Genomic DNA, 18,302 nt, shown 5'->3' on the forward strand with positions numbered 1-18,302 from the left:
CTCTCGAGTGGATGAAGAAAAACCCTCTTTTAAACACACATATGCTGTACCCGATTCCCTTTTTGGGCTGGATTTTGAATATCCAAACAGAATGGAGCGAAAAGTCCTCGAATAAACCATCGAGACAGAGAACGCTCCCAGAGCGACTCCGGTGCTCGAGGAGATGATACCCCGCCCCGGCTATATCCTGAGCTTCGGAGAAGCATGCGTGATTCCACCGATTCGAGTGGCGACCGAGCCTCAAATTTTAGTTTTGTGATTGAGAACAATTAGGCCTAGGCAGAATCCTATCATTTCGCAATCATCCGATCATCCTTACGAATGAACGCTGATCCTAACAATATCCAGAAAAGCCTCTCAGGGAGCCCTCCATTGTCGACAATCTCAATGGTTCAAGGGAAGGAGCTCGTCCAGATGATCGGAAGATGAACTTCGGAAGTCGGGTGCTCATACCGGACTTCACGATGACCATCTCCGGGAGGATCTCGCTCGGCGGTGTCAGGAAGAGTGTAGAAGTCGCGTGATCTCTGCGGGCACCGATTCGCTTTGTTCCGATATCCATGGGGAGACTTCGGATTCAGACTCTGACACCGCGGCATTCCGCCCACGACGGGGCCCTTCTTCGGGGAACAGGTGGCCATGCGATGCGGCCGCTCACACCACAAGGCCATCGTGTTTCTCTTTCTCTCTAAATAACACTTTAAATCGAGTTCTGGCCGAGACATTCTCTCGTGGGAATTTGGATCAACCGTCGCGCTGGAATTTCTTGCCTCCTATTCGATCCATTTGAATTTGATCGTGCCTCTGGTGCATCGATTTCCCCGATGGTCGGCCGACGTCATTCATGCGGTCGAGAACTTCGCATCATTGTACGACTTCGATCTATCAATCCGTCGGAATCAAATATTCTGCACCGAGGTTGGGAAGCCTCGACCGCCCGGTGCTGGCACGGATGGAGCTTGACCTCCGCCGCTGAACTCCGAATTCTCATATTCTCACGCGGCGGATGTCACACATCATGCACTTCCCCGTTTCCCAGCGATAAATTCAGGACTGGTCATTTCGGGACGCGCGCAGTAACAGTGCGCTTGGAAGGATGGATGCATGCTGATGAGAACGAGAGCAGCCGCTAAAAAAGCGCGCAACCGCGAATGTAAACAGAAACTTGTTTCGATACGAAGGGCGTCTGGGCGATCCGAGAGCTCGGATTTCGGCTCAATTTTGTGCGAAAAGTAGGATCCGATGCCATATTGTACCTTCGACACCCTTCTCAAGTAACTCCGCTCTTGGGTTGGCACCCCCGAAGGTGAGTCTGATGGCTCCCTGTTGAGCTATGTGATTTTTCGCGTTGAGCTTTTTCGAGATAGACGCGGTTTGGCGCGCTCTCATCATCATATGATACAGCGGCCCTACAGCCAGAGCGCAGCGGTCTCGTTGGGATGTTCGAGTGAAACGCAAGGGCATTTTTGCCGGCTTTCGCGCGGACTCGTGAACTAGGTAAGCATTCTATGCGGTTTATTCGAGCGGAATCCGGGGATACCCGAGTTTTCGATAGGTTTCCCGCGATTGCTTTCCCGAACGACGCGCGAGGGAATCGAATCCGATTCCAGATCGATTGAGCTTGAGGGGAGTCAGATTCTCCACTGATCGGCTTGACGTTTCAGGTCTCACCCGTCCATGTCTCTCGACGAGAAGGCGGCTCGACTCATTAAAAAACTTCCCGGTAAAAAATTTTTCGGAATATACCGCTTCCAGCCCATATTTTTCCTGCTGGGTGCTGTTCTGGAGTTCTCCATGATCAACTGGGAAGCCGGTCCAAACAAGGTCAACTTCTACAAGACCTACTCAAGAAGTGCCGCGCGCAAGGCCGCGGAAGCCGAAATCGAAGAAGAGGAAAGAGCCGCCGCTATGGCCAAAGCAGCCAAATAGAGAGTCAAGACACCTCATTGGAGCCGAGCAGGACCTGAACGATGGCCAGACGCTACTACTCCACATCGTTCAGAGTAGCTTACGGCTGCCTCTCGATGTTTTCGATGTTCGTGGGTAGTCAGGTCGTTCATTCCTACTACAAACCTTTGCAATATTTCGACGAAGAAGTGAGACGCCAGAAAGAACTCATCCTCGCGGAACGCGCGGCTTCAGCTTCGCGAAGCCCGCCGTCTGCGGAAGCGTGATGCGGAATACAGCTGATTCGCGTTCGAACCTCCAGGGAATTTCCCCCGACCACTTCGAGCCAACGAATCGGCGAGAAGCTCTGGAGAGATGTCTCTCCTACGAATCGCCTTTGGAGTAGTCTCGATGGCGCTATTGATTCGAGGGCGGGCGGCTACTTGCGAACGTTTCGATTTTCGCGAGTACTGGATGTGCCCGGAGTACCCGCATCTGACATGCCGCGAGATCAAGAAGCTAGAGATCGTGGAGCAGATTGCCCAAGGCACAGTGAAGAATGTTTTTTTGGCGAAGTGGAACGACTACCGCGTCGTCCTGTCTACGTTGACTTCGGAAGAATTCAGAGAAGATTTTCATCACAACATCGCGATGCATCAACTCCTCGATGGGCCGTTCACAGTCCGTATGCTCGGATCATGCGGCGATTCGATAGTCACCGAATACCATCCTCGAGGAAACATGTTTTCCGCGATGCCGTCACTAAACGACACTTTGGAATTCCGATTCCCCATGTGCTTGCAATATCTTAGGATTTTGAAATTCCTCCACAGTCATGAGAGGGTGATGTGCGACTCGAATAGCTTGCCGAAGATCCTCGAACAGTTTTTGGTATCTAATGATGGCAGATTGCTGCTGAACGATATGGACGCGCTTCCCCGGAAGCAAAACGGTGTTGTCCGATGCGGGAAGAGGATGTTGGACGGCGAGTTCGTCGCACCTGAGCAACGCCTAGAGGCGGGATACCGAAAAGGCTACGACGAGATGACCGACATGTTCAAGGCCCCGCATGTGTGCGACTTCATTTTGGGAGAGGCAGAACACGCGATCTGGTTCAGATATTGGCTGTTCGATGTCAATAAGCAATGTAAATCTCAAGATCCCAAGCTGCGGCCGAGCGCGAAAAAGCTCATGCGGGATTATCTGGAGGTGTGGGAAGATTACCAGAAGGATACTAGGTCCGAAAGTGGTTGGATTTGATGTAGTGGACTGACTATTGAATAAATTAAAAATATTTCTGATATTCTTGGGGATTTCTCTTTGAGAGGAACAAAAAACAGAAAATTTCAATCTCGATTCTCCCCATCCTGACATAATGCTCGTCTCCCCAGGATGACTAACGAAACAGAGCAGGAAACTCTCGACTTGAGGCTCGAAACGCAAGGCTCAGAAGACATATCGAACAAAACCGTCACGGATCAGGTCCTTATTTTAAATTAATTTATTTTGGATGAGTTTCGGTATCGCCAGAATGACAAAACTCATTACAAGTGAAACTGAAGGAGGAATACGCTTTCAGTTTTGTCCGACTCAAACCAGCTGTATCAGTTTAGCAATCAGCGAGCTCGGGAGCCCATCGGAGAATCTCAAAGACCCTCCTGACGAGAACCTTCGTGGTAGCTCCGGCGATGGGAGCGAGGAGAGCAGGCCGGATAGCCCGACAGAGGGCTTGCGAGGAAACGCGGAAGACGACGAGAGTCCGCATCGCGAGTCTCGAATTGAAGGTACAGAGAAGACGGACTCCTCAGTCCAGTCTCGCACCGCAGGTCGTGGAGAACTCGAGGACCGAGGGAGTGACAAGAGCGATTCATCGGACGAATCCAGGATGGAGTCTCCTGAGCCACCCAATGAGAACTCCGAATTGAATGAAATGGACACGACGTTCATGGGAGGTGCATCAGAGCTAGATGCGCCGTCAGCCGTTTCGGGGGATCCGCAGCTACCTGTCAAGACCAACGCACCTCCTCCGCCTACCAGTGATGACGAAAGCGGTATGTCGAGTCCCAAATGCGGGTCGGATAACGAGGCGGACTCAGATCAAGAAGAGAATGAAGAACTCCGAGAGGCTCGGATGGACGAGGATGACGAGCCGAACTTCGATAGAGGTATTTTGAGTCTCTGCTTCCCACATTAAAATCTGAATTCCGTCAGGGGGAAGCCCGCGGGGGGCAGCCCGACCGAGGAAGTGCCAAGGTTTCCCTTCACTTGATGCTCCTCTCGCTTCAGGACCCGAAATAACGCTACCGTACAAACAGCCCGAGCAGCTCTCGTTGCGGGAGTTCCTCGCGAGACGTCGTAGCAAGAAAAGCAGCGCGAGTCAAATCGCGGAAGAGCAAGGCCCATCCACGGAGCCCGCTGTCAAACCAGAAAGCGTTGAAGCGACACCCGAGGAAGAGGAACGACAGAAACGCAAGAGCAAACTCCGTGAAGAGATCTTGAAAGCGGCAGCCAAAGTCACTCCTCAGCTTAGCCGATCGAGTTTCGTGGCACAGACTCCCGTAGACCAGTTGATCTTGAAAGCTGTCTCGATGCAGAATGCCAACGCGACGAGTCCCGATGCACCGAAGAAACCGAACAACTCCGTGCCGGGAGCTCAGTTGAAGGAGTTGAAGGCATCCCTCAAGGAGAAGATCGATGAGCAGCGGAAGCGATCCCGACAAGAGAGAACCAAGAGGATTCTGAAGCAAAATTTCGGGGAAGACGCCGGAGAAGAAGAGGAAGAAGAAGATTACGAGACGGAGGACGATGAATTCGATGATGAAGTGAGACTAAATCCCATATATGTCCCTAATATCTTGGATAGGTTGCCTTCCCGTCTAATGATCATCGTTTCCCTCGATAGGAGGCCTTGCTTGCCAGAGCAGCCGAGGAGAGCGAAGCCGAAGACGGAGACGGTCGTGAGAGCGCCGATGTCGAGGAGCTCGCGGACGACGAAGCCGACGAGCCGGAGGAGGAAGGGGAGCCCGAGGACATTGGTGAAGACTCCGACATAGATGACATGACCGAGAGAAGAAAGTCCCAGAAGAAGAAGAAGAATTTGATTCAGGACAGCGATGATGAGGCAGAGAATCCTGACCGGGATAGCGACGAGGACGGAGACGCAAGCGACGGGGACGATAATGATCTCGATCTCAAAATCCAGGATGACGGGGAAGGTAGGCGCTCACGCGCGAAGTCTCCCGCATGTAACCCCTTCTTTGAGAAACTAGAAGTCAAAAATCCTCTCACCCCATCATGATAATTCTTCCAGAAGATGATGCGTCTTTCATGCATCTGTCCCAGACGCAAGTTCCTCTGCAGAAGAAAAAACCCAAAAGTTTACATCTCGATTTGGATATGAACAACGACAACTCAAAGGATGTCGATGACGATCTTCTCGCACTGTGCTCCGGGAAATTCGCCACCCAGAGCTCCACGGCCAAAAGTTCGCGACCCGAGGCCGTCGATGATGTCGACGAAGAAGCTGAGGAAGAAGAAAATGACGAGGAGGCCAATGCCGAAGATCCGGAAGATAGCGATGACGATGATGATCTCGAAGGGGAAGCCGACCTTGACCCTGATCGGAGACGGAAAAAGTGAGTTCGCGGTCTATTTCAATGAGATCTCTGAAGGCAGAAATCGAGATGGAATCCCCATTCAGCTTGCATGATCCTCGCTTCTTAAGATTTCACTCTTTTTCGGTCACGAACACATTTTCTAAGTCGAATCGTCCGTTCAACAGGAGAGAAGAGGACTTCTTCGAGGGTGAGGCTGAACTATCAGGATCCGATGTGGGCTCCGACGGGGAGGACGAAAACGACGGCATGACCGAAGCCGAGAAGAAGAAGTTCCTCAAATCGCTGATATCCGAAAACCCGGGAATCTCCGAGGAAGAACTCCAGGAACAGGTGACGCGGCTCCATTTCAAACAGTTGCTCGATGACGATCGTAAAGATATACGTTTGATGAAAGAGCTCCTCCTCGCCGATGGAGATCTGCATAGCGACGGGCCCGGTAGAGAACGTAGCTTCAAATGGACGAATCTCAGCAACGATTTCGTGGGGGGCAACGACCGCGGATCCGATGACAGCGATCACGAGGAGGAGACCGAGGAGGAAGCCAAGTGGAAAGCTCGTCGACTCGAAAGAGAAAAACAGCGGAAAGATGAAGAGGCGACCTCAGCTTTCGGCTCAGCGAAGAGCGCCACATCCGAATCCTCGAGAGCGCATTATGAGATGGATTCGGAATGCGAGGTCTCGATTCCGAACGTCTTGAAAGAAGCAAACAAAGCCTTGAAAATCGTCGTGCCCGAGAGAAATGTCGACGGGAACCCGAAGAAGGTCGTAGGCGGTGGCTTCCTCAACATGAACAATGCCGTGCTGCAGAAAATCGCCGAAAAAGTCAAAAGTATGTATTGTCTTTAGTCGTCTCCCTCGCGCATGAACATTCTCATCTCATATTGCCGTAGTAATTCAGGCTGGATCACTCCGAGTATTCTTCTTCCTGGTCGCAGTTCGCAGTAGAGCACCAAAGCATTGGGAGACGATCAAATGATTGATCGGAACTTATTTTTGCAGGCAATGCAAAGGAGAAAGAAGGTTCACAGACAACGAAGAATTTTGTGTTTCGTTCTGTGGATAAACCCGAGGCTAGCACAAAGGCGGCCAAACGGTCTAGCACAGACGCTATTCAACCATCGTCGAAACGGACGAAAATGGAGAACTTGTCACCGCTACCGAGCACATCGAAAACGCGCAGCATCTTCAGCAAGTTCTAAGACAGAAATTACCCCATGCTCCCGGTTTTCCCATTAGAGAAATGGGATTTTCGCGTTGTTGAGGAGCGATTCCATGGTGAACGTATTTGTGGATGACTGGTATTCCGGTATTCGGGCCCTGCGGAGAAATAGCTTTTGGTACATGGTTAATAAAGTGGGAATAATATTGAAATATTGAATTGACGGATCGATGTGATGAATGGTGACATCCTGCCCACCTCGGGGGGCGACCCGTCATCGCCGCGTCGCTGCGACGATGCTGCCGTCTTATTCAGAGCTCCTATTATTTTTATTTCAAAGATCAGAAAAACATCAGCATCTCGGATTGGCGGTCGGAAAACTCGGAAGCACAAGGTACTTCGAGAGCCGGTTCGAGCCGTTCGCTCGGCTCACTCGATTCCGCCCCCTCAGCTCGTTTCCCCTTACTCGCAGCCAGTCCACGTATTTTGGAAGCACGCCTGAATCTTCTTGAAATCTCCTACGCGATTAGCTAGCGGTGTGAGTTCTCGGCCGCTGCTCTACTCTCTTCACTTGCACCCCCTCTCTCCGCGACCGTCACTACCCGTGGGCTCCCGGAGCTTTGAAACCAAGAAAGCTGAATATTCAAGAGAATGATCTCGAAAAATGCCGGGATTCCTCGCCAATTCATGGAACGAATCTCTAGGTATATCCACGCAGTGAGCTCCTAAGGAATCGGGAGTCGATAGGCCGTCCGCAGAGGTCCTTAGAGGCCGGCCGCGGGAATAATGATTCCCCTGGCGCGGCACCCTCTGGCTGAATCTATGTGTTCAAGGAATTCTCTGAATTGAGCGCTGATTCCTCTCGAGATACTTTTTCTCGTAAATACTGACCGAATGAGTTCGGAGGGGCGGGAACTCAAGATTCGGTCCTGGATTCGGCTGAGATAGCTCAGGATAGAGAGGGGAACGCCAGGAAGAGAGAGCAAATCCGATGCAATGAGAAAGCAGGTCTGGAGTGCCACGAGATTCGGAATACGCCGCTTCAGTCTGAGCAAGGTGCCGGAGCGTCCTCCGCAGAAATCACCCCATCCTTCGGGGTAGATTCGAGCTCAACTAGCCCACGCGCTAAATAGATCTCTGTCTATCCTGCAACGACTCTGTCTTGATCGTGACTCTGCTCCTCACGACGAGATCTCCTCACGACGAGATCGCCACTCTTGAGCCGAAGCCAGTTCTCGCCATGGGCGTACTTCCGTGCTTTTCTTATCTGTGGTCCCGAAGAAGCAAGGAAAATCCCGGCGAGGCAGAGCTTAAATGTCAACGCCCGCCGTGTCTCTACGAACGCGCCCCGTCGGAAGATATCGCTTCCAAGACCAAGGCAAATAATATAATCATCGCCTTCATCGGTTTCGGCTTGATCGCGATTCTTGCATGCGTCTTCCAGGTGAGTCACTCACTGATTTGTGGTGAATTCAATCCGTAGATGAAGGTTAGCGCAATATTGTCTCAAGTCCCATCGGAGCTCGCTTAGGAATCATGGAGTTTCAAAATGAGCAGTTTTTTGGGTGCCGTTGGAGCAGAACTTCTCCGATCGAGCTCCCGATCCTGAAAGGAACCGATAGTGCCGTGGCTGCATTTCCCAGGGGTCCATCCGGCGTATTCGTTGCGAGAACCTATGGTACCCCGGGAGTTCGGAGGCGCTCCGTCCTCCAAACGAAGTCTTCAACCTCTGTGAATCGACGAATATTGACTTTGAATTCTTGGCACTGTGGAAACGCAATGGATGTTGAGCCACTCTCAGCAGGCGAAATTTTCATGCGAGCAAGAGCTCTCAGCCATAAACTTCACATCGGAGAACCTGTTCTCTTGTCCGCCCTAAGAATTACCTAAGGAATCGTCTTCGACAGAGAGCAAAGCCTCGGCACCGCGGGGCGAATTCCAAAGTAGATTCTCCATGAGGTAGGTAGGCGAAGCGAATGCCGAGGGTGATGGAGATATTCTCGGATTTGGGAAAAATTTCCTGTCGTGGATCCTCGAGAAGCCTGGGAGCCAGTACTGGATTCGCACGAATGGCTGCCCTCATGGCACACAATCCTCACGAAAAATACCGGAGGGATTTCATGCAGAGGTTGTGGTAGACCTCGAGGATCATCCTGGTGCTGATAACAGTCATCAGCGCTCTCACAGTCTTGGTGTTGGTATGTGTCTCATCCCGAATGATGAACCGTGATAAGCTCCGGCTCGTTTACCGACCGATTATTGTCGATGTCTACGGATCGCAAGCGACATATTTGGCCGTTGTCCACGGGGTGGTCTTTGAGACCCAAGCTATTCTCGGAGAGAGACATATCGGGAAGAAGTCCGTGTGAATGGAGCGATTGGATCTCAAAATTGATGGATCGTTCCAGTGATCTGAGGCAGCACGTGCGTGAAAACCTCATTCTTGAACGAATGCCATTCGGGAAACTCAGAATCCGTGGCGAGGAGAGGTACACTGTGTGGTATCTAGCGTTTCTCGGGTTGGGGGGAAAGCACCGGCCTGAAATGCCACCACCTGAATACGCTATCCTCGCCGAAAGAAGGGGGACAGTTCCTAACTATCCTGTCACCGTTGGACGATTTCGTCGATAAGTTCCCTCCGCAGAATCGATTCTTGTCGTACCCAATAGAAGAGCTCGTCGTAATGCCGCGGCGGGCTCGCGAGACATTTAGGAGGAGAAGTCCAGATCTTCAGGCCCAACCCGGATCCCTAACCAAGGCAATCGATGAAATTCGTTGTATCGCGTTGGGTCGGACAGTCAATCAGTCGGTCATCGGGAACGTTCTTCGGAACGTTTGATCCTGCGTGCTTTGGCGTCTGGATCGATTAGCAGAGCGGTTCTCCCGTGAGGGAGATTCTAGTCTGATCTAACTAAGCTTCGCGACCGCGGTTATTAATCGCAACTGCGGTTCTTCTTCAAAATGGGACTCTATGGGGGGTAGCGAATGAGCGCAGTCAATAAGCGCGGTTTTTCATGAAATATGATGCGTTTTCTTGCGAAGTCCAGTCCAATCCTCACCGAGTCTTCACAATCGGCAGAGTTTTATCAATGTCAGGAAACCGAATTCAATTCGCCACTCCAAGTCGAGACGGCAAGAATGAAGCATAAGATACAGAATTGTCATTCAGATTGCTCTTCTCGAAGAAAGTCTGCTGAGATCCGACTCGCACAGGGAACTCGGACTCGCGTCCGGGGCGACGCCTTCCCAAATCAAGCGAGCCTACCGGGACCTGGCGCTGATCCACCACCCAGACAAGCAATCCGGCGATGAGGTGAAATTCAGGGAAATTACCAGGGCCTACACTGCGCTTACCAGCGTAAAACCCAGAGAGAGCGGGAAAACCTACAGATATATCGATGGTCTGGGAGCGATACCTTCCGGTGAGTTTCGCGGAATAATTCCATTCGTTCTGAGGTTTCTGGGAGAATCATCGAGGGCAGTTGAATCATGCTCTGCTCCACAATGATGGGGAAATTCGATGAAAATCAATCATTCGACGCTAGTTCCTCCCCCAGGTATCGCGCTTGTGTCATGGCTCCTCGAAAACTGCATTTCGATCTGGTTCCTCGGAGTCTACATGTTTATATGCATGCTCGGTTTGCTAATCACAGTTGGCTCGAGATGGTACAAATCTGTCTGATACGACGGAAAACTCGAAGCTCCTCTAGTGGGCATACCTTCACGTCCATCCCGTCAATATGACGTGGAACGGTTCACGGTGCCAGCGGGATCCAGCCTGCATCGGCTGAGAGTCAAGACTCATCCCTACGAATAAATCGCACATATTCAATAGCACTTTTTATCATCGTTAATAAATTATACATATTATTATCAGAGTGAGTACTCATTCGGTGAAGAATGTCCGGAACAGAGTCCGGACATCTCGGAATCGATGCGTGTATCGGAGATCCTGTTCGGTAACACATCTCGCGAGCCCAACCCTAGAACTCAAGATCGATGTCTGGCTTGAGCTACGGAAATAGGTTTGGGACTTTGAGACCCTTCTTGTGCGGAATAAAAAACAATCATTCGGGGGGACACCACGCTTCCGTATGCAACTTACAAGCACATGGAATCGGAGCCCCCGCGGCAGTGATATGGAAGGATTAGATCCACCAGGTCTCAATTCTTCATGTGGCAGAGCAAGTCTACGCAAGCCTGGAAAAAGGGTCGAAAGCAGCGGGAGTCTTCGGACAAAACGGGAATTCCCGTCAGTTGCTGTCGGTTGACACATCCTCTCTCACCCTGATGATATCTCCATAGCTCTCTTCTCACTCGCTCAGGCCAACTAGACACGAGCGAGCAACGAATCAGGAATCGTTAACTAACAAACAGACCGTTTTTTGGTCTCAACGATCTTCTCCGTCGGGCAAATAATTCCGAATCATTAAACGTTCTGGCATCAGACGCTCTTCGCTCCGATTGAGATTTCGCTCTACTGATCGCAGACAAGCTGGCTTCAGTCAAAGTTTCGAGTCCCGTTCCTCTCGGGTCCCATCCCGCAGATTTCTCAGGGCTTTCCCGCCTAGGTTCAGACCAACATGGATGGGCTCCAGCTTCTTCCTCAGGCTACCAGCGGAAACCCAGAAGCAGGAACGCCTCGATGGCCCTCCTCCTTAGCGGGTTGTGCTGCAATGGGATCTCATGCAGAGAAGAGTTTTGCGAGAATGCTTGCGAAGGATGTAAAGTTCGTCAGAGACGAAAAGGCTACGGTTACAGGCTATATTGGAATCCAGGCCCCCAAGCTCAGGAGCCCGCCGACGGAATCGTCACAACACGGGAGCGGGACACTTCCGGATCAGGAAGCACGTGATGGCGAATTCCATGGCAGAATCCTGCCTCCGATTTTCCTTTCGTCAGTCGGCAATCGCCTCTATTGAAGGAAGCATCTGCATCCACGGAGGGCTTGTTTTTTGGGACCCGAGTTGCCGAGAATATGCGGCATCTGCCCGATGGAGTCCAAATTTCGAAAGAGGATTAGGAATGTCATCGGCGAGGTCCGAGAGATTGACTACGATCGGTCGACTGCGTTCACGAGATGGGGATTCGACGAAATTGAGCACATCAAATAAAGGAACAATCGAAGAATAGCATTTGAGTAAAACCTGTGAAACTCAATCTTCCACCTACGCTACCCGTTACGTCAGTAGACCCTCGCCCGTGAGCGCCGCCAACAGCGGCAAGCCGCGGCGACCCTTCCTTCGTTATCGAAAGTAACGGCGCGGCGCTACTTCACCCTAGCGACTTCAGTCCACGGAGTTTGTCATGGATAGGAATCGGCCGCATCGATCACTACAGCGGAATGAAGTGAGGTGCGTTGTTCTCGTGCTCGCGGACTGCGACATTCGGACGCATCGGCTGAACCGAGGCGTTAGTGTGTTGGATAAATTTTCCAAAGATAAACCAGAGAAGCGATCAACAGGCGTCGCCGATGTCGTCATACCAGGTATCGGCGACATCCAGGGACAGCGACTTTCGTGTTTGTATCGCCGATCAGTTGGTAATCGATAGGCGAAAGATTCTGGGCTGAGAAATCAGAATTTGCCTCACTCGCTTGTCGAGAAGTGCGAACGTGACGAACAACGGTCAGGGCATTCTGTCGAAAGACTGGCAACAGGTGTCGGTGACAGATGCGCGTTGGAGGAGAACTGTGAGGAAAGAAATTCTGGGGGTTGACTGTACCAAGGTGTTTATGCTTCTGCCGCTATCGACCTCGCTTATGGTCAATTCCAAGGCTCTTGACGTAGCGGTTTTTGCTGGTGTTGTTCGTATAGCCTCGAGGGATTAGCATCTGTGATCCGAATCATTCCTCGATGCGAGATCTTCGACTAGGATCAGTCGACTCGCTGTGATATACTTCCGATTCCAAAGCAGGAGTACAATCTCCTGATTTGAAAAGTTCTCCGTGTACGTCCCGCCCTGCTCTCTCCCTATCTGTCCCAATCGTACGCTACCGATGAGAAGGCAAGTCGAGTAAGATTCTCCCCCATCCACTTAACTCGGGGCTTGTCCTGACGTACTTTGATATCGGACTGCAAAAAGAAGGCGACGCATTCCGACAGAATCATTAGGAGAGTAAACAGCTTACCACCCGCGGTTTCCCCCCTTCCTCCACGGATATTTCGTTGGAATGTGGCTGGACGGTAGATCAAGTCGACAGCGAAAGAGCGTGTTTATTCAAGCGTTTGTGTGTGTGCGTGTTTATCCGCGTGAATTCCGCACCCAATATGAATCACGTTTACGGTGACACACCGATAATGATATTCGCCGAGATAAAACCCTTCTAAATGACTCGAAAAAGCGATCTTGCAGGCGACGGCAGTGATGTGACAGCATGGGCTCATGGCACTGGAAACTTCCCCTCGGAATGCTCTCGCTGACGGGGATTTTATTCGTTACTGCGTGTGTGGTCCTGGCGGTGCGCATGGACGATGCGACTGGAGTCGATCTCGCGGCGAGCAGTGAACTCATGCAGCGTGCAGTCTCCCAGATCAAGTTCAACGACAATACGCTGTCCAAGGAGACTGACTCCACCGGCGATCCGAATATCCAAGACGGATGGGCTCTCCTACCTGGGAACGTGACCGTGCATAGGGGTTTCGAGGCGAACCCGCACAATTTCTCTTATATCCTGAACTCTGAGAAGCTGTGTGACGACTTCGACGCAAGGAAACTGAAGCTCCTCATTTTCGTAGCAACGCATATCAAAAACACCGAAAGACGTGCAGCCATACGCAAGACATGGGCTCAGCGATCATTGCAGAAAGCGCTGAATTTCCGCGTCGTCTTCCTCTTAGCCAATGGGAGGAACGAGACCCTTCAGGACGAAGCTCTCAAAGAGCACTACGTCTATGGAGATGTCTGCCAGGAGGATTTCCTCGAGCGCTTCGAAAACCTAAGCATCAAATCTGTGATGGGACTCAAGTACGCGGTCACGTTCTGTCGGAATGCCGACTACGCGGTGAAAATCGATGACGATATTTACCTTCACTTGCCCAATCTGATCAAAACGTTGGAACGCCACAAGCGGACACCTTATAAAGATTCCCTGTTGTGTCATCAGAACCGCGTGAAGAAAATTCTCCGACCCGGGAAGAGTCTTGAAGAGCTTCGGGTTAAAACCATGAAGTACGAAGTGCCACACGACGTGATCCCCGGAGAGACATTCCCAACCTATTGCTCAGGATTCAGCTACACGATGAGCTTGAACGCAGCTCGGCGACTTTACGAAGCCTCTCTGGGAACCCCGCTGTTCTTCATCGAAGACGTCTACGTGACTGGTTTCTGCCGTCACAAGACCGGCCTCCAACTCGTGGATCACCAAGGCTTTACTCTGAGACCGCCGGTGACAATACATAACGCACCCTGTAACTTTTTGTTTACAGAAAGAGTCACTTCTAATGAGATCAGTTCTCAAGAAATGTTGGATGTTTGGAACAATGTCAATACACAAGGATATTTCTGTCCGCGCTGAGTCACCCTGGGCTCTCGTGTAGAGTTTGGATATGACGTGTCGCTCTTGAAAGAAGTTCTCGAGTTGTTTTTCTTCCCCAGAACTGAGGCAGTCTCGGCGGTTCAGGACATGGAAAGAGCTTAAACTTCTGATCATAAGCAATGGGTGACGCCGACAGAAGACTTCGGGACGTGCTCGCAGATTCCGAAAGCTGTTTCGGAACGAATCATCCAGAAGAAAAACACATTTGCAAAAGGAAACTTTCGAATTTCGGGTGGAGCGTTTATCTTTGCTCTAGTCGCTCAGTTTGTCTTTTCGTCAAAGGGTCGGCAAACGCTCGTGAATAGGATTTAGTGGCGCGCATCCCGAATGATGGAAGCGTTTTGGGTCAGGGCTGAAAATCCTGGCGACACGCTGGCGCCTTGTGAAAGCGTCGCTGGTGGTTTCGTGGTTGTACTTACATACAAATTGCTTTCGTACGCCTCCATACCGACGGAAATGTCCGCTGTTCTATTGTGGATCATCAGTGCTGCCGAACCGCCTGCCTAGAACAAGCCGGTTTCGTCAAAGTGAATCGTTAGAGCTAAGATAGCGAACGTCGTAGAGATGTTATTCGTTGAAACGCCACGCCAAAGACTATTGTGCATTACGGCGCTCGTCCTGGATTCACCGTGAAAATTCCGATGGACTCGCCGGATGCTCCCACGATTGGCAGCGCCTCTCGGCGGAGAGTATACAATGGAAAAGAATTGCTACGCCTCAATAGTATAACTTTTAATTTCATCAGAGCTACAAGATGCCTCTAATTTCCTACCTATAACGAGAACAGATGTTTGGCTTTATCGGCGATAACTTCAGCGATCGCAAGACTCGAGGTAGCCGCGGGAGACGGGGCGTTCCGGACGTGCAAAGCTTTTCCCTTGAAGTCTCCTTTGCCCGTATCGAACACAAAGTCGTCCACAAATTCACCGTCGATATCGAGGGCTTGCGCTCGCACCCCCGCCGGACCACGTTCGACATCGTTCAGTTCGAGTTCGGGGATAAACTTCTTCAACTCGTCGATCTGAGCCGATAACACAAAGCCTTTGTACAGCTCCTGTACACCCGCCATGAAATACTTAGCTACCATCTTCTGGAGTCCGGCGTAATTGATTGATTCGACCAGTTCTACAACATTGATTTCTGTACATTTGTATCCTTCTCGTGCGAAGGCGAGCACGGCATTAGGTCCTAGAATCACTCTACCGTCTATTCTCGGCGTAAAATGAACCCCTAAAAACGGGAGGTTTGGATCTGGTACGGGATAAATGTTCGTCGAAACCAAATCGCTCCTGTGCGGCTTCAGCAACAGGTATTCCCCACGGAATGGAACGATCTTCGGGAGCGGAGAACCTCCTGTGAGCTCCGAAATCCGATCAGAATAGAGGCCGGCGCACGAAATCAGTCGACGGCAGCGGATCTGGGAATGAATGGACAAATCGATGACGCTAATCAATAAATTACCGACTTAATGAATGAGCTCTTAATGAAGAGAAAAGCTCCTTGAGATGACGATATATCAGGAATCGAGTGACGGGTGTCCATATAAGGAAGGTCCCTTTTTTTCACGAACCTCTTCGAATGAATCGCTCTTGACGAGGAGGTCGTCGCGATGCTTCTCGACGGCAGCTACGCGGAATCCGTAGAAGACCTTGCCGCCGATCTCCGTGAAGTCTCTGACGTAGTGCTTCGTGACCTCCCTGTAGCTCACGATCCCGGTGTTCGGACTCCATATCGCCTTGAGTCCTCTGGCTTTTGGTTCGATTTCGCGAATCCCTTTTTGATCGAGTAGTTGCAGACCTTCTGCGCCATTAGCCTGACCTGATGGGAGAAGATGAGAAAAAAAATCAGACGACTCCAAGGACTGACGCTTTCCGTTTCGCTTACTGTCCGACGGGAGGACGTTCTCAACGGAGAGGAATTCCCGGAAAATCGTTTCACCTCGAGCGAAGATGTCGTCCAGAGCTCCGAGCTGTTGAGAGTCGGTGGCGATGATCAGCTTTCCGCAGACTCGATGAGCGATGTTTTTCTCTCGGCAGTAATCCAACATGAGTTTGTGACCCCTTACGCATAATTGAGCTTTCAAAGTCCCGGGTTTGTAGTATATACCCGCGTGGATCACACCGCTATTATTCCCGCTCTGATGGAAAGCTGTAATAGAATTCGGAGTCAATTTATGTATGTGAGCACAACGGGACTGCGTTGATTCGGGATCATGTCTCGCCCATGGGACAGATTTTGCGTAGAGGCGAAGACTCCATCATTCTTTCCGGAGAATTCATTTTCTAGGCAAACTGGAGATACCACGTTACGGCTCGGATACGGTATCGGTTCCCGGACACGGTATCTCGTATGATGTTGGCCCGAGAGCAGGTCGAAGAGGGAGGAAAATTCGCACGAACCAGCATCGTATTCTTTCTCGAGGAGACAGATGTCCAGTTTCGGATGATTCTGCTTCAGCTGTCGCGCCGTGGCACAACCCACAGCTCCTCCGCCGACGATAACTACATCATACGTAGAACTGGAGAGATTTCGGGATAGCTTCAGAGCGTGGAAACCGGATTTTGAGAAGCACACGCTCCTCTGGATACAATTCATTCTGAAACATTGAACGAATATTTCAGTGGACTGTGAAAGCGCATTGGTGGCTGCCGGTCGGATTCCGCAGGGCAATGGCGGGTCATGACTCGGCTGCGCGGAGCGAGGATATTTGGCGTAGATTTTCTTCTGATCGATGTCGATACCAATGTTTCTATCTATATCTCGATATACTCATCAAATTCTCTTTCCGGAGCGCAGAAAACTTAGGTGGCTCTGAGCATTTCGAAGAGGTCGTTCAGCGAATTATTCTATGAATATCTCCTAGATGGACGACTAAGGAATATCCGGAGATGAAGCGGAAAATGCAAAGCTGTCCGAGGTCTACAAAGGGAGTCGATCACTGACGGTATTGAAGATCCGAAGCGAAAGAAAACTCCCCCTCCCCGTTTCTCCAAGAAATCTGGCAAGCCCTCCGCAGATTCGGAATTCCGAGCGTCATCGGTGGAAACTGGATACTACGACGAGGGATCGCATTTTTCTCATTTCTTCGGAAGGATCCACATCTCATCACCGACTTGATATCGCGTGAGCTAACTGATGCTTGACTCGGATGTGTGCCAGAAGGATATTCTGCCATCGAACTTCAAAGTCTCGAAATTCTCACGATTTATGGGCAACAACTCTGACTCGTATCCGATCTCTTCGGGAAGCCGGGAATCCACATTTCTCGCTTCGAGCACCGGAAATGCCAAAATCGTACTGAGTCCCCGAGCAGACAGCTATCACGAACCGATCATATTCTTGCTCACCCGCTCGCTGACTTGAACTCTTAGAGGACAAACCACGGTACGGGGCTTTTGGCTGCGCGCACTGCGCGGGAATTCCTCGAATCGATCAGGTTGGGATACTGTCTCATTCGTAGGGCATGAATCCGAAAACCTATGGGTCGCCCAATGGCAAATTTCAGCTCTCAGCTGGTCACACGCGCGCCCTCCTCTGGACGATGTCGGGAGCACCCCATTAGCCAGACGGCATATCGCGACACTCCCTAGACGTTTCTGTTTACCTGAGGTCCGTCGGGAACTTCAAAAGACTGCTGCAGATTTCGGGAAATCACATCAGATAAGATTGAATCGAACTACCGCGTTCGCGTATCTACAACAGTAGTACTCTGGGCCGTCGCTTTATCCGGACGGAGTAGTGGAGGCAGACATCTTTGTTTATGTCGAGGGCTTTGCCAAAGGATGGAGCGGGCGTTCAAGCAGCGCGGGTCCGATCGATCCGTGTGCTCTTCGGCTGCTGGAGAACGACTTCTGAGCTCCCGGAGTCAGTTGGAAGCTAAACTTCCCGCTCTGGACCCCGACATCTTCTATATTTCGTGAATGATGCTCGTATGTCCGAAAACCACCGCACCATTCAGCCACCACTCGTTTAGAGAAACGCGTGCGCACGGCTTAGCGACCGGCTACCGACCACCACACACAGCAGATGGTCGGCTCGGGGAGAGTGTCACCGACGAAGGAGGGAAACTATCAGAAGAGTCTACAGCACAGACAGTTCCTCT

At 51.1% G+C, this 18,302-nt stretch overlaps 3 protein-coding genes and 1 pseudogene across 3 annotated transcripts; 3 read left to right on the forward strand and 1 right to left on the reverse strand.

The window, feature by feature from the left end:
• Nucleotides 1-1,920: 1,920 nt before the first annotated feature.
• On the forward strand, nt 1,921-3,184 carry LOC100905136 (protein O-mannose kinase-like). The gene has a single exon (XM_003742665.2). It carries the CDS (start codon nt 2,263-2,265, stop codon nt 3,145-3,147), a length of 885 nt encoding a protein of 294 aa, XP_003742713.2. The 5' UTR covers nt 1,921-2,262; the 3' UTR covers nt 3,148-3,184.
• A 95-nt stretch (nt 3,185-3,279) lies between these two features.
• LOC108864176 (claspin-like) lies at nt 3,280-6,703 on the forward strand. Its single transcript, XM_029111271.1, has 7 exons — nt 3,280-3,369; nt 3,467-4,052; nt 4,174-4,709; nt 4,790-5,102; nt 5,198-5,522; nt 5,672-6,333; nt 6,504-6,703. Exons 1-7 carry the CDS (start codon nt 3,280-3,282, stop codon nt 6,701-6,703), a joined length of 2,712 nt encoding a protein of 903 aa, XP_028967104.1.
• Nucleotides 6,704-8,783: 2,080 nt separating this feature from the next.
• Nucleotides 8,784-14,179, forward strand: LOC100905282 (beta-1,3-galactosyltransferase 1-like; annotated as a pseudogene).
• A 745-nt stretch (nt 14,180-14,924) lies between these two features.
• Nucleotides 14,925-17,962, reverse strand: L2HGDH (L-2-hydroxyglutarate dehydrogenase). Its single transcript, XM_003742636.1, has 5 exons — nt 17,805-17,962; nt 16,600-16,796; nt 16,139-16,348; nt 15,771-16,018; nt 14,925-15,617 (listed from the first exon to the last, which is right to left on the reverse strand). The coding sequence occupies exons 2-5, from the start codon at nt 16,793-16,795 to the stop codon at nt 14,973-14,975; spliced, it is 1,299 nt and encodes a 432-aa protein (XP_003742684.1). The 5' UTR covers nt 16,796; nt 17,805-17,962; the 3' UTR covers nt 14,925-14,972.
• Between the last annotated feature and the right edge of the window lie 340 nt (nt 17,963-18,302).

Source organism: Galendromus occidentalis, unplaced genomic scaffold, assembly GCF_000255335.2.
Source record: "Galendromus occidentalis unplaced genomic scaffold, Mocc_1.1 scf7180000077428, whole genome shotgun sequence".
In the NCBI taxonomy this organism is placed as follows: domain Eukaryota; kingdom Metazoa; phylum Arthropoda; class Arachnida; order Mesostigmata; family Phytoseiidae; genus Galendromus; species Galendromus occidentalis.

What these genes read in the sequence shown, in the direction of transcription:
- LOC100905136 (XM_003742665.2), top strand. Translation starts at nt 2,263, where the DNA reads ATGTCTCTCCTACGAATCGCCTTTGGAGTAGTCTCGATGGCGCTATTG.
- LOC108864176 (XM_029111271.1), top strand. Translation starts at nt 3,280, where the DNA reads ATGACTAACGAAACAGAGCAGGAAACTCTCGACTTGAGGCTCGAAACG. An exon ending in ACAAAACCGTCACGGATCAG is followed by an intron (nt 3,370 to 3,466) that starts GTCCTTATTTTA and finishes ATACGCTTTCAG; the next exon opens with TTTTGTCCGACTCAAACCAG. An exon ending in ACGATGAATTCGATGATGAA is followed by an intron (nt 4,710 to 4,789) that starts GTGAGACTAAAT and finishes TTCCCTCGATAG; the next exon opens with GAGGCCTTGCTTGCCAGAGC.
- L2HGDH (XM_003742636.1), bottom strand. Translation starts at nt 16,795, where the DNA reads ATGAATTGTATCCAGAGGAGCGTGTGCTTCTCAAAATCCGGTTTCCAC. An exon ending in GGACGACATCTTCGCTCGAG is followed by an intron (nt 16,019 to 16,138) that starts GTGAAACGATTT and finishes TTCTCCCATCAG; the next exon opens with GTCAGGCTAATGGCGCAGAA. An exon ending in AGAGCGATTCATTCGAAGAG is followed by an intron (nt 15,618 to 15,770) that starts GTTCGTGAAAAA and finishes ATTCATTCCCAG; the next exon opens with ATCCGCTGCCGTCGACTGAT.